This window comes from Salarias fasciatus, chromosome 23 (genome assembly GCF_902148845.1).
Source record: "Salarias fasciatus chromosome 23, fSalaFa1.1, whole genome shotgun sequence".
NCBI lineage: Eukaryota > Metazoa > Chordata > Actinopteri > Blenniiformes > Blenniidae > Salarias > Salarias fasciatus.
The window spans coordinates 20,549,075-20,562,910 of record NC_043766.1 but is presented as its reverse complement, the minus strand read 5'-3'; the positions used below and the strand labels follow the sequence as shown (position 1 = coordinate 20,562,910).

General features: G+C 40.0%; 2 protein-coding genes across 4 annotated transcripts in view; one reads left to right on the top strand and one right to left on the bottom strand.

Annotated features, from left to right (window-relative positions):
- Positions 1 to 1,840, bottom strand: part of LOC115381432 (single-stranded DNA-binding protein 3-like) — a 13,136-nt gene extending 11,296 nt beyond the window's left edge. For both annotated transcript variants that reach the window (XM_030082798.1, XM_030082799.1), the window contains exons 1-4: positions 1,659 to 1,840; positions 895 to 967; positions 687 to 748; positions 520 to 604 (exon numbers count right to left, since the gene is read on the bottom strand). In XM_030082798.1, coding sequence (XP_029938658.1) covers positions 520 to 604; positions 687 to 748; positions 895 to 967; positions 1,659 to 1,714 — 276 coding nt within the window. In that variant the 5' untranslated portion in view covers positions 1,715 to 1,840. The remainder of the gene's footprint in view (positions 1 to 519; positions 605 to 686; positions 749 to 894; positions 968 to 1,658) is intronic.
- Positions 1,841 to 4,270: 2,430 nt separating this feature from the next.
- On the top strand, positions 4,271 to 13,348 carry LOC115382145 (acyl-coenzyme A thioesterase 11-like). Of its 2 annotated transcripts, none has more exons than XM_030083820.1 (16): positions 4,271 to 4,470; positions 5,232 to 5,430; positions 7,764 to 7,833; positions 8,422 to 8,482; positions 8,564 to 8,665; positions 8,772 to 8,907; positions 8,988 to 9,141; positions 9,247 to 9,366; positions 9,484 to 9,622; positions 9,756 to 9,811; positions 10,586 to 10,652; positions 10,747 to 10,830; positions 11,337 to 11,470; positions 12,034 to 12,165; positions 12,329 to 12,455; positions 12,560 to 13,348. In XM_030083820.1, the coding sequence occupies exons 2-16, from the start codon at positions 5,241 to 5,243 to the stop codon at positions 12,689 to 12,691; spliced, it is 1,704 nt and encodes a 567-aa protein (XP_029939680.1). In that variant the 5' UTR covers positions 4,271 to 4,470; positions 5,232 to 5,240; the 3' UTR covers positions 12,692 to 13,348. The 2 variants fall into 2 exon arrangements, with proteins under 2 accessions (XP_029939680.1, XP_029939681.1); XM_030083821.1 differs by lacking the exon at positions 4,271 to 4,470 and adding an exon at positions 7,201 to 7,285 and having other exon boundaries at positions 5,335 to 5,430.
- The last annotated feature ends 488 nt before the right edge of the window (positions 13,349 to 13,836 follow it).

Here is a 13,836-nt window from a genome sequence, read left to right as displayed (position 1 = left end):
AACAGGTCTGACTCAGGACATGCTGACATCAGCGTCATTTTCCCAGAAGTCTGTGAAGCCCATTGTTGGGCGCACCAGTCAACCCACCGACCAAGATCGTGATAGCGATTCATGAAGAAATGTCTAAAATCGCAAACAATGATGAAAACAACTACAGCACCACTCCTATCTTCAAAATATTTTTTTTGAAATGCATTACAAACAGCATTAAAAGGCATAACAAACAAGGCTGGCACATCAAACTATATTGTGACCAATTTTGAATTGAACCATCACTGAGTAAGGAATTCGTATTGCTTTTGAGAGGGAACGCTGGAAATTTTGTCAGATCTTGAGTGTTGACCAAAAGAGATTATGAACAGTTTACTCTGGTACTCCCAATAGAAAAACCTGAGTCACTTCAGAACCTGAATCCAAGTCATGTTTTTTTAACATCCCTTCTTAGCCCTTACAACAAGATTGTCTTTTCAGGCAGAAGAGCTTCCAATATGTGCAACAGTTCCCATAAGAAATACTCACATAATCATGGAAAGCTTTGGCTTCGCTGGAGTGGTCACATGTCTCTCTCCTCTCCGGCGCAGCACAATACAAGTCCCAGAATACACTGTGGACAAGACAAGTCGTGAGACAAACAAAACCACACAAACAACCCCTGGAAAGGTACATTGCAGCAAGATGAGACTTACCACCACCAGGAATGTAGGAATCCAGGGGGCTCTCCAAGTGTTATGTTTTTCTCCCATCGGATCTAGGAAAGTGAGATTTGTAATATTGTGGATGTGTCACTGAAAAGTATTTTAACATAGCTATCAGTGAAAGATCAAATTGATTAAAAAATTCAAAATATAACAGCCTGTTCATTTTGGTTGAAGTTTCACTCTAAATGTCACATACCTCTGATAAAAAGGTCTGTGCAGACTTCTGTGCTCCTATGTGCAACAAATACTCATAGACGTATAGGGCCAACCTGTGTGAAACAAAGGCACACAATTAGCTTCAATTTAAAAAGGGAAAACGCGTTCAATAAACATCTGGTTAAATCTTCCTGCACGGATACAGTGAGTGACGAGAGTCGCGTTCAGGCCCTTTTGAACAATGGCTGCCAAATAGCCGGTGCCAAAAAATATATAAATGGGAACTGGTAAGCAAGCCAAGCCTGAAGAAGATCCACTGCAATTGAGAGAGGTGTGCAAAAAAAGTGCCGAGGCAACTGTGTGAACGTCGTGACGGGAAACACGTTCAACACAGCAGCCTGTTGTGTATTAGCTCGGTACAGTATCTCGGTGGCACTGATGGGGCTGAGGGAAATAAAAACGGAGCCTTTCCAGAGAGCGCAACAGAGAAAACAATGTACTGTAGCGCCGAGCTGTTATTGTTTTCTCCTCTCCGTGCCGTCGACCGAACAACCGCAAAAATGCGAGACAGTCTCCGGTTAAGATACATCCAAAGTACAAGAGGAATTGGTCGAGAATGCGTAAAAAAAGGGCAGCAGACGCGGAGCTGAGGGGAGGAATGGCGAGCAGACAAGGCGGTTCATTCAATTCCTTTCTCGGTTGGAGGAAATCGCCTTCTGCTAGCCTGTCCAGCGAACAACAGAGAGCAAGAGGGAACAACTTACGAGCTACAAAACGCATAAGATTGAAGGTTTCCTGGCTTACTTTTCTCTCGCTTGGCCGTCCGACGGCACCGGGGTGCCTTTTCCTTTGGGGAACATTGTTGTGTGTGGGAGGACGCCCGCCGTCTCTTTCTTTATTTCGTTATTTCATCTGTCAGATCATCGCGGCCACGACCCTCTCTCCAACCGCACTCCTCCTCAACCCGACGACTCAACCGAGCCTGTTCCTGGGGGAAGGGGCGGGGCCTGATTTGACGGACGTCTCCGTCAGCCAATCACAATATGCCAGACCACTTAAGGTCTGCCTCCTCGTGCTTTCAGTTTTACTGTTTTTGCGTCGTGCCTAAGAAATCAATAAGCCTGAATCCAGACTTTTATATTTCAAAAATTGTTGAACAGAGACTGGCGTCTCAGTCACATCTCATCCATTTTAATTTCGATGAGATGTTTTGATATGTTGTGACTTATATCAATAATATGTTTTACAAAGTTAATGATAAACATACATGCATTCATGCATATGTACATATACATGAAAAATATAAAATGCAGTGGAGGAAGTAGAGCATCACAAAATCAAAATATGTTCTAGTAATTTTTATTTTTTCATGTTCTAGTAATTTTGACTGTAGGTTCACTGGTTGCAGAGCTAGCCAATTATGTCAAGACATATTTTTACACTCCAGCAGGCTTCCTTCAGTCCATTTTTACATTGGTCTAAAGTAAGAGTAATCTAGAAGAAGGGATACGTAGACCCGAGAAGGGCATAGCTTTCCAGCAAATTGTACCATACACACATTATTTATTCCAAAGTTGAAATGAAAATGTCATCATTATGTAGAAACTTGCAATTTCATGTTTGCTCACAATATAAACTCCATAATGCATATTCCACTTGTTAAATCCCTTCAGGGTTCTTTTTGAATTACTTTCTTGAAAAAAAAAAGATTGTAGTTTTCACAGAATTTTAATGCATATGACTTTTATGTACTTTTTGGAAACAAAATGCATGTCTAGAGAAAGATGCAGTTTTCTAAATATTGCCTCCAAAAGTGTGTCATATTGGGTAGTATACACTGGCATTGATAGCATGCATACTATACTATACTGTATGATACAAAGAAGATGAGTCTGCATTAATTTTCTCCATTAGTTTTCATAATGTGGCTGAAGAGGGAGATGTAATCAACATATTTTGTAACATCAGCACAACAGCACAAATGTGATGTTTATATATTACTGGATACTATAGGGAAAATTAAATCAATTTTGATGCTTCATTGTAAAAAAAAAAAAAAGGGTTATCCAAAGTGAAAATTATAGTTTATGGATTTTTAAGGATCGATTATTCATTTGAAAACCTTTTTGAGTAGTATTTTGTGGGTGTTTCTGTTGGCAGATAGGAGCATTTCTCCACAGTGCATCTATCAAATGATCTGATTGCACAAATCCCCCTGGCACAAAGCCAGAACAGTTTTGTTGATGTGGAATGTGAAAAAAAGTGAAAAGTTTAAAAATTCAAACCACTCAAAATGTTTAGTTTCGGCCTATAAACATGCATCGATTGCAATGATTGTGACTTCCTGGATGAGTACTATGAGAGTTTACTGAAGTTTTGGGAAGTGAATGATTTGACAATAGCCTAGAGACCGTTTTTTTCAGAGTAATATTCATAATTTAATTTACAAGATAATTTATTTTAAAGATGGACAAGAAGTATGGATAAATTAAGTTGGAAAAAAAAACCTCCAAAGAAAATGCTACCAACAACAGTGGTGAACAATGTGTTACAAAAATATTATGATTTTTAGTTTGTCCTAAAAAAAGAAGTCCAGAGAAGAAACAAAAACCTTCAATAATAAACACTTCGAAACTCCACATTCATCCATCCATCCATCCATCCATCCATCCATCCATCCATCTTGCCATCCACCTTCAGAGGGCAAACACATAGATCACACTGAAGTCTCCACACATTCATCCACCCTCTAACCTATTTTGTCCTATTTAGGGTTGAGACTGCTGGAGCTGATCCCAGCTGGTGATGTGTGTAGGCAGGGTACACCCGAGTCCAACCGTCAGCCCATCACAGGGCAAACACAGATAAACAGACTCCACACACTCACATCCACATCTATGAGCAATTTAATGTAACCAGTTAAGCGCAAATGCATGTCTATAAAAGGAAACATGTAAAAAAGAAACAGTTTTACACAGAAGGAGAACATGCGAACCTACACAAAATAGCCGTCAGCCAGACATCAACCAAGGTTACTCTCAAAGAAATGTACTATAACACCATGAAGCTCTTCTTTTTATTTCATTTTACTGTAATCCTACAATTTGTATATTCTGTCAATAATTTTGACACAGTTGAATGAACTGTCACAGTGAAAATGATCTCAGTTTTTAACTAATTACATTCCCCCCACAAAAAAATAAGTAAAATGAATTATTTTGGATATTCCTATACTTATTTAAATACTAGAAATTATCGAAAAGAAGTAATACTTCCCCCCCTCATTGCAGGACTAAAGAGTATCGATTTGAGATTTTAATCGCCCTTAAAACCAGCTTCCCTGCGGGTCCACCTTAAAAGCCGTGGCCGCAGAGGGGATGGTCTCTCCTCCTCTCTCTCCCTCCAGTGGTGAAACTTCACACTGAAGCCGTGTTGTCAGAATGTTTTCATAGTTTTTCGTCAAAGAATGGGTAAATTGAGAGAGATCCCGGGTCTGATGGCTGGCAGCTCTTCCACAGCTGCTTTTCCGGTGCTTTAGAGGACACTCACTTGCCTTTTTAATTTTTTTTCCACAACTTTGTCTCGACTTCAGCTTCAGCAGAGCCTTTGAAACTGAGTAAGCTCTTTTGTGTTGTTACTTAATCTCGTCACTTGCGTGCCTATACGGTGAATGCACGTATTTCACAACGAACCTAAAGGCTGCCGCGGTACAAGTTGAAGCTGTTGACTGGCACGCCTGGCCTCAGAAGTTAAAGTAAAAAATGTTGCCGTTTCTCCAGAAATCCCTTTAAAGGTCACCGCCGCTCCTGTCACTGATGTCAGGGGGAGCTGCACGTGCTGCTGCTGCAGGAGGCACGGCAACACACGGGTGACCCAACAAATGCTTTTACCTGAGTGCCCCATTCACGGGCTTACCTTCACAAAACTTTTGTGCGAGCAACTGTTAGAAGAAGAAAAAAAAAGACAAGCCCAGACCTGCATTTACAAAAAAAAAAAAAAAAAAAAGAAAGAAAGAAAGAAAGATAAATAAAGTCAATTTGCATAGTTGCACAACACCTTGTAATTATGAGATATTTCTGATCCTGATCCTTGAGCTTAGGTGAGAGGAAAATGTTGAGCAATTTTTCTGAGGGGAAAAGCCCAGCTGCAGATTATATAAAGCTTATTTAGAGCCTTGTGTTGCAGTGCAGGACCAAGCGCACATGCACTTTCTTGGGAAAAAAAATGAGGCACGTTGATCTCACAAATTGGTAGATTTGTTTCAGACTTGGCTCGTAGTTGGCGCTGCAGAACAGATGCTTTTAACTTTCAAATCTGCAAGGAAGGGTTTATCTTCTGATGTTCTAACTTGTCCTGTTTTTGCTGTATTTCCTTCAGCTTTGAAAAATGACTTCAAATAATAAAGATGTGGACACCATGCTGGACCTTCTGTTCATCCAAGAAAATGGGGAAGTTTACAGAAATCCCACTGAAGTGCAAATGAGTCAAATCGTGCTCCCTTGCCATGCCAACCACTGTGGGGAGCTGAGTGCTGGGCAGCTGCTGAAGTGGATGGACTCTACTGCCTGTTTATCTGGTAGGAAAAACACTTTGTACATCGTTGACCCTGTGCATATATATAATTTCCAGTTAAGCATTGGAGTGTTGTGTTCATAGGTCAATGAGACAGCCGTTTCTGAATGTTGTATGTAATTACAACATGGCTCGGTACCTTTCCTGCTCAAACAGGTTGGAGGCTCTGGAATGTTCCTGTATTATTGCAGATTGAATTTTAGCACAGCACAATCTCTGTCTGGATGAAGTCTCAAATGCAAGTTGCTTTTGGTTAAACCATCCTCCAAATAAATGATAAGGCTTTTTTTTTTCTTTTTCTTGAACAAACAAAGCTTTCAGGGAGATTTAGAGTATTTAAGTATTGTCAGAATGTATCAGCAGAATTAAAAGAATCTCTTTCTGAACTGAACTAAAATTTATTTTGTTATACTGATAGATTTGTACTGTTTACCTGCATTTGTTTTGATATTGATTTGTCCTAGATTATCTTTGACCCAGTGGTTTGATATGCTGTTCTTTTGAGTCTATCTCTGTCATGTCAAACTCACTTTACCAATTATTGTTTGAAGTACTGGCAGAAATTTGGTATGTGAAGTGTTCATGTTATACAGATTATTTTTGTAACTTATTTTGGTTGAATAGATATTACATGCAAATAGAATAAAATCCTCAAAGCCTTAAATGAGACAATATGTGCCAAGAAAATTTTAAGGACATCTTTCCAGATATCCCATTAGAATTCCCTCTTGAAACATATCTACACGTATATGATAGATTAGGCACAAAAGAGGACTAAAGCAAAATGAGAAACGGATTTAAGTTATGTTTATGATGAGGGTGATTGGCAACATGTACTGGATCAAGTGCAGACTATATTCCCAAGATAACTATTATTAAAAAAATATTATCAAATTAATTTCCACAAGACATAAGCAAATTCAATTTAATATACTTCACAGAACATATTAAGCCATATTACACAGATGTGACAGCAGCATTTCCTCATGTGTCATGGATGCAAAGTATCAAAAGGTGATCTCCTACAATTATCGAGAAGTTCTAGAAATATAGTATTACACTCACTTCAAAGATATTAGACTCTCAGACGGAGCAGGATGCAAATCTGTGGATACTGGCTGAAAATCGCTCTATTAAACTGGACCATTTTAAAATACACGTCATCTTCTTTGTCAGCACTGTGTTAAAAAAATTATATTAATTGGGAATCTTAAAGGTGTTGTAGGCAGGATTTTGCTAGTCAATGCTAATTTTTCTGTGTTTTCTTTGGATTAAATGTTAGAGTATCCATTGATAATCCTTTAGGAGTGTAGCATAATTGCTCTACCGCGAGGGCACAGCGTTTCCATCTGTCTCTGTTCTGATCTGAAAAGGAATCTCTACAGCTCCAGGTATCTTTGACCAATCAGAAGAGCCCCTGAGGCTCTAACCGTGATTGGTCGAGGGGCGTTCGTCGCACGTTCTTGTGGGAGGGGCTTAACTTGCGTAAGGGCGTAATGTCAGAGAAAACAGGACAGGATTGGCTGTGCTGGGTTTCTAATCGCCATCTTAGATGGGTCAAATCGCCATCTTGCTTAGGTAACCCTAAGCAAGATGGCGGAGATGCGGAATCCTGCCTACAGCACCTTTAAGATCCACCATCAGCAAGACTAGATTAATGAACTTGTTTCTCACTGTGCACCGTAAAGGATCTTGTATGACTCAAGAAAGAAACCTGAAACCTTTCAGAGAATTTGGGGACCATTTACTGACATTCTGCCTTCTCTGGATTCAGCTGACCACAATGGCTCGACTCTTTCTGGACCATCCGCAGCCTAACTCCATGTACTATGTAAAATCCACTGTCAAATTTCCCTCTTGTAAGTGTGTGTGTATATCCAGCGTGTGCATGTGTGTGTGTGTCTACACACTCATGCAAATGTATATTAGTATGCATGGATGTACATACGGACTGTGTTTGTCCATAAACACGAAGAAACAGATCCATACCAGGGAAGTGGGTGTTCATGGGAGGGGAATAGAGTGTGGGTATTGTTTATGTCTTGTTATGTTTTGTTTTCTTTCTTTCTTTATTTTGTTTTGTTTGTGTATAGCAGTTGTTTTGTGTAATCCTGTTTATGTCACGATGCATAAATATCTTTGAAAAAAAATTTCCCTCAACCATTAATATCTTTTGTAAAGAGATAAAAATTTGGACCAGGCTTCTTTCAACTGATTTTTTTTTTTTTTTTTTTTTTTGTTCATTGTACTGCAACATTTTGATAGACTGGAAACTGTATTTTTCCGTTATAAAACACTCTGTAATGCACTACATAACTATAGTCTTCCTTGTTCTAGCTGAACGACATTCAGGTGTTTCCTGTGTCACTGCATCAGTGGACGACATCCACTTCGAACACACAATAGGGTAAGATTTTAACCTCAGCATTGCTCTATAATATTTCATGACTGCATGATGTTGTACAGAGCCTATTGAAAGCTGAAGGCACCATTTTTGAGTTGCACAATTTTCAATAATTCATATATATGCCAAATATTACTAAAAAGCTTATTTTTTTATTATTATTGCTGATGATAATTTTCAAAAACAATCGTAGTGATTTTTGAAAATATTCTTCTGGAATTTCCTCTAAACTATTGACCAAAAAAACCCAAAAAGAATAGTGCCTGGACTTGCTTTGTTGTTGACTGAACATTGCGTCTCCTAGCAGAGAGGTTACACACTGTTGACAATAATCAGTGCTTCATGTTGATAGTAAAGAGAGGTGTGTGTGTGTGTGTGTGTGTGTGTGTGTGTGTGTGTGTGTGTGTGTGTGTGTGTGTGTGTGTGTGTGGTGTGTGTGTGTGTGTGTGTGTGTGTGTGTGTGTGTGTGTGTGTGTGTGTGTGTGTGTGTGTGTGTGTGTGTGTGTGTGTGTGTGTGTGTGTGTGTGTGTGTGTGTGTGTGTGTGTGTGTGTGTGTGTGTGTGTGTGTGTGTGCGTGCGTGTGTCCTCCAGGGTCGGAAAAGTTGTGAACATCATTGCAAAGGTCAACAGGGCCTTCACATCCAGCATGGAGGTTGGTGGATGTCTTTTTGGATTTTACAGTAGTAACTCTTTGTTCATTTCAAAGTAAAACGGAGACCGTCTTTGTTTTCAGGTGGGCATACTGGTGACCTGTGAAGACCTTTACACTGGCAGGCAGTGGAAAGTTTGTCACGCCTTTGCCACATTTGTTGCCAGACGTACCGAAGCCGGGAAGGTAAGAGGCAAGAGACCAAACAGTGGAAATAAAGACATTTAGGTAAAGATCTCCTTAGTGTATATGCGTTTGTGTGTGTGTGTGTGTGTGTGTTATTTGTTTTTAGGTACAGCTGAAACAGGTGATTCCTCGTACACAAATAGAGCAGATGGAGTACAGTCTGGCGGCGGAGCGGAGGAGGATGAGACTCATCCACGCTGAGATTATCACAGACCTACTGAGCAGCAGCACCGCTCAACTGGGTACAGACATAAGGGTTTAAGACACACAGCACTCAAAAATCTTATTGGTTTAACACTCCTTGTTTTTGTTCTCTCATCAGGAGAATGTCAGGAGTACGAAGACGCTGTGTCAGCTGAACGGACACGAGTTGAGAGTGTGGAGCTGGTACTGCCGCCCCATGCTAACCATCAAGTCAGCACTTTTGGAGGGCAGATTATGGCCTGGATGGAGAATGTGGCCACTATTGCAGCAAGGTGTGTTCCAAAATTCACATTTCCTCAGAATTTTCCTTCGGCGTGTTGAAAATAATTTAGCTTTAAATAGACATCCCTCTGTCTTCTCACCATGATCTGACTCAGCCGCTTGTGTAACGCTCACCCAACGCTGAGGACAATAGACATGTTCCATTTTCGTGGCCCATCTCACATTGGCGACCGACTGGTGCTGAAAGCCATCGTCAACAATGCTTTCAAGCACAGGTGAGTTACATTATGTCTGTTATTACAGCAAGTAATTCTCAACAGCCTGTGTAATGTGTCACTTTGGCGTTGTGGTTACATGTGTGCTTACAATGCCTACATAAATGTGTGCTCCAGCATGGAGGTGGGCGTATGTGCTGAGGCCTACCAGGGTGGAGAACCTTTGCGCCATATAAATAGTGCTTTTATGACCTTTGAGGTGCTGGACAGTGACAGGAAGCCCCGCACACTGCCACGAATTCGACCTGAGCCGGTGGTAAATGTCATATTTTTGTCCCTTGAAGGTTAACTGTAAAGAATTGGGCTTAAATAGCAGTAGAATTGACAAAAGTCATACCAGACGTGTCCTGAATCAGACTTTAAGTGTTTGGCTTTCTTTTACTTCACAGGATGGAAAAAGGCGTTATCAGGAAGCTATTGCCAGGAAGAAGATTCGCCTGGATCGGTCAGTATGTCCCTTTCAGCTCTTGAGGCCTTGTTTATATTATAGTGTAATCTGGATCCTGACTTTTTTTTTAAACCAGATATGTTAATTGTTCTGACTTTAAAGATCTCTCCAATGAGGGGGAAAAGTTTAAAAAAAAAAAAAACAAGGAACACACTTGGTTTTCTAAGCAGAGCACAAATGGAAATTATCACTGTACTCGAAGATCATAAACTATTGAAAAGGACAAGAGGTGAGATAATACTAAGATAAGATATTCCAATGACCCCAGTTTGGTAAAAGCCACAGGGAACCTTCAAAGGTTTGACGTTTACAGAACTTGTACTCTCATGTGTGTCTCTGCATGTGTGAAGTGTTGAGTTAGTTATATCACATACACCATTTAAAATAGCGTAAAGACATGCTGTTATTTCTTTAAAAAAATTTAAAATAATAATGATCAATTATGATGCTGCATAAGGTACTGGCCAAAATACTAAAACACTGCAACAACTATGCAGTTTTTGACATGGTATTTCATAGAATCATTTACTTACATTGGTTAGCCACAGCAAACGACTTGGCAGAGCAACATATCACAGCTGAGCAGACTTTTGGTGCTGAGGCTGCCAAGCATAATAAGATCATTGTTCAACTGTGAAACATGCTGCAACTGTGAAACTTGTTCCATATGTAGATTCAGAACTGGATTTAGAATGTTCTCATTGGACAGATTTGTGGTGTGCTTTATGGCCTGAAGGCACTCTACATTACTTTTTGACCTTGTGTTTACAGGAAATATATTATCTCCTGCAAGCAGACTGAAGTGCCTTTGTCTGTTCCATGGGATCCAAGTAACCAGGTATTCTGTTTTTGCAACAGAAGCAAATAAACTGAGGCTGAGTCGACCCCTGCTCACGTACTTCTAACGTCATAACCCTTTGCTTTTTTTCTAGATGTATCTGAGCTACAATAATGTGTCTGCTCTGAAACTAATGGACACCAGAACCAACTGGGTACTGGCCTCTGAGAAAAATAAGGTCAGTATTGCTTAGGTTGCAATCCGGCATATAACTTAAGTAGTTTCATCTGCAGGGGTTTTGTTCCATGCATCTGCAATATTCTGAATTTGTGAACTTCTCAGGCTCAATTTGTGGCATCAGGGTCAAAATAGCTCGAGGCTTTCATTTCCTGCCAAAGTTGCATTAAAGTATTGAAGAAGGCTGTGAATGCTTTTGTACATATGATTTGTTTTTTATTATTATTTTGAATACACTTTCAAACTTTTTGTCATCATGGGTCATTAGGTGTACTATTTTGAGTGGGAAAATATTAAGTTTAATCCGTTTTGGATTAAGGCTGTAACACAACAAAATGTGGAAAAAGTGAAGTACTTTCCAGATGCACCATAGCTCCGCTGCCATGCTGTCACAGATTTATGTGGCAGTTTTTAAATCAACTGGACTCAACGTGTGTGTGTTTAAGATGTAGAACAAATTCTATTTATAGACTATGATCGAACTTCCTTTTGTGGATGTGCTCTCAGGTCAGATTATACACTCTGGAGGAAAACCACATGCTGTTTTTCAAGGTGGAAATGAACGTCAGTGTCCCGGCTGAGCAGACCTTCCACCTACTGTCAGACCTGAGAAGGCGAAAAGAGTGGGACCGGCATTATGAGTCAGTAACATATACACGTTTGGCATTTAGCATGCGCTGAATCACTTCACCTAACAGTCGACTCGGTTGGAGATGAGCTTGATTTTTCACTGGGTTTCATAACTATAACCTAGAAAAGGAAGGAACAGGTTGACTGCATTCTTTAAATACAACTTTCCACAGTGGCTGTATGATGGATTGTGCAAATGTTTTACATATTAAAAACTCTGAAATTCAGGTTGCAACCATGTATTTATGCACTCGGGCATCCCAAATAATTCAACAGTGTTTCAAAGAGCCTTACTACATAATCCACGATGAAAACATTCACTGGCCAATTCGTTCAGCACAACTCTTTATTAATTTTTCCACTATAAAACTATAGATTCAGTTTTGATTGAGAACCTATAGAAGATGACCCGAGTATGGAAAACTCTGTCTACTCTGATTCACAAGCTCAACAACACTGCAAACCACACTTCACAAATTCGTATGTAGTTAACACTTAACATCATCAATTTTTGTGAAATGACATTTGTGCCTGGTTCTTGTGTGCGTTTGACATGACTATGTTATACCTGCAGGGAGTGCGAGGTGATCAACCAAGCCGACGAGGATGACACTCTTTATCGCGTAGCTACACCCTCAGTAACTAAAGGGGGCAAAGGGCAGGACTTTATCTTGCTGGCATCCAGAAGGAAGCCGTGCGATGCGAGGTGAGTTGTGATTGGACGTGTTGACATGTCACCATGAGCAGAATTCTCCGTTTGAACAATACCTATGCTGGCTAAGTTCTTTATTGACCATGTTGTGTTTTTTTTCCTAACCTCTTCCGTTGACAAATGTATTCAGGATGCTTTCTTCTCTTGACTCTCTCAGGGACCCGTACCTGATCGCTCTGAGGTCTGTCACTTTGCCAACCCACCCACCCACTGATGACTACTCCAGGGGAGAGGTGCTCTGTGCCGGCTTCTCAATCTGGGAAGAGTCCAGTACTGTCACCAAGGTTTCCAAATCTTCTTTCTCTCTCAGCAGCACTGTCGCTTACTTAAAATGCACAAATTAAGTTCAAGGTTAATTTTCCATCACTTGTTTTGTTTTTCGTGCCAGATCACCTACTACAACCAGGCCACACCGGGAGTGCTCCCCTACATTTCCACAGACATTGTTGGCCTCTCTTCTGCCTTCTACAGCTCTTTCTCTGCCTGCAGCCAGTTCCTGGAGGCCAACAAGTACGGCTAGTATGGATTCTCCACCTCTTCACTACTTCCAGGGTCTCACTGCTGGACATAAGAAGTCACATGAGAGAAAGGAATAGTGTCATCATCTCACTCTTTTTTGATTTCTGTAATTGGAGATGTTGTTATGCTAAAAGAGTCGTAGGTTAATGTAAATGTTCAAATCTAAGATTACAAATTAACTGGTTTGAAGTGTTTTTTTTCAACTTGCTGTCTGCAGAAAGATTCACGGTGTTGAAGCAAGACTGCACAATGTTTGTGGCATGCTCTCAGATTGTTAGGTTTTTTTGTTTTGTTTTGTTTTTGTTTTTGTTAGAGCCAGTATATTAACGGAACACATTTTATATACAGTATTTTGGTATGTAGATTTGACCTTGTAAATTAATCAATGCTTATCTCTTGACATGGTACCGCCAGTCACATTAAAACCGGGATGAAATATGTCTGAAGTTGGTGGTTTAGTTTCTAGTTTTTCTAAATAACTCTTTTAGTCTAACCTGTTTGATTAAACTTTGATGTCAAATGTTGCTGCTTTATAAATGTCAGGGCATTGTTCTTATAGAACTGTACAGAATGTGTTGTATGTTGACAATGAATGGCCAGGGATTGCAAATGAGGTGTTTTGATTTTACTGAAACAATAAACACAATAGACTGGTGGATTATGCTGATTTGAGTTGTTGTGTTGGTGCCCCCTCCCCTTCTGCATTCCTTCCATTCTTTAACCACTTTTTTATGATGGGGTAAACACAGGCTGCAGTTGTACCCCACTGTACTGTATCTTGTAACGTTTGTATTGCAACAGAGACAGAAAAGCTTAGCAAGATCAGCAGAGGAGCTTACGAGTTTGACTGGAGCGGTCAGGAACCCGACTTACAGCATAAAAGTTAGGAGCTCAGAGTGGGTTCCAGGCATGGTGTTGGCTCTCCGGTCAGCCATTACTTCTATGGTGATTCATGAAAAGCAGATCAGGTTAATTAAGAGGATTAACAAAGGCATCTGCTTGATAAATGCATTCCAATGTTGGTACAAAATGAAAATTCACAGAAATCTCTTATTAAAGGTGCATTAAGGAGTTTTTCAACTTTAAAAATACTTATTTTCCACCATAAACATGTTACACATTTTTAATGATGTGTACAATGTGCCC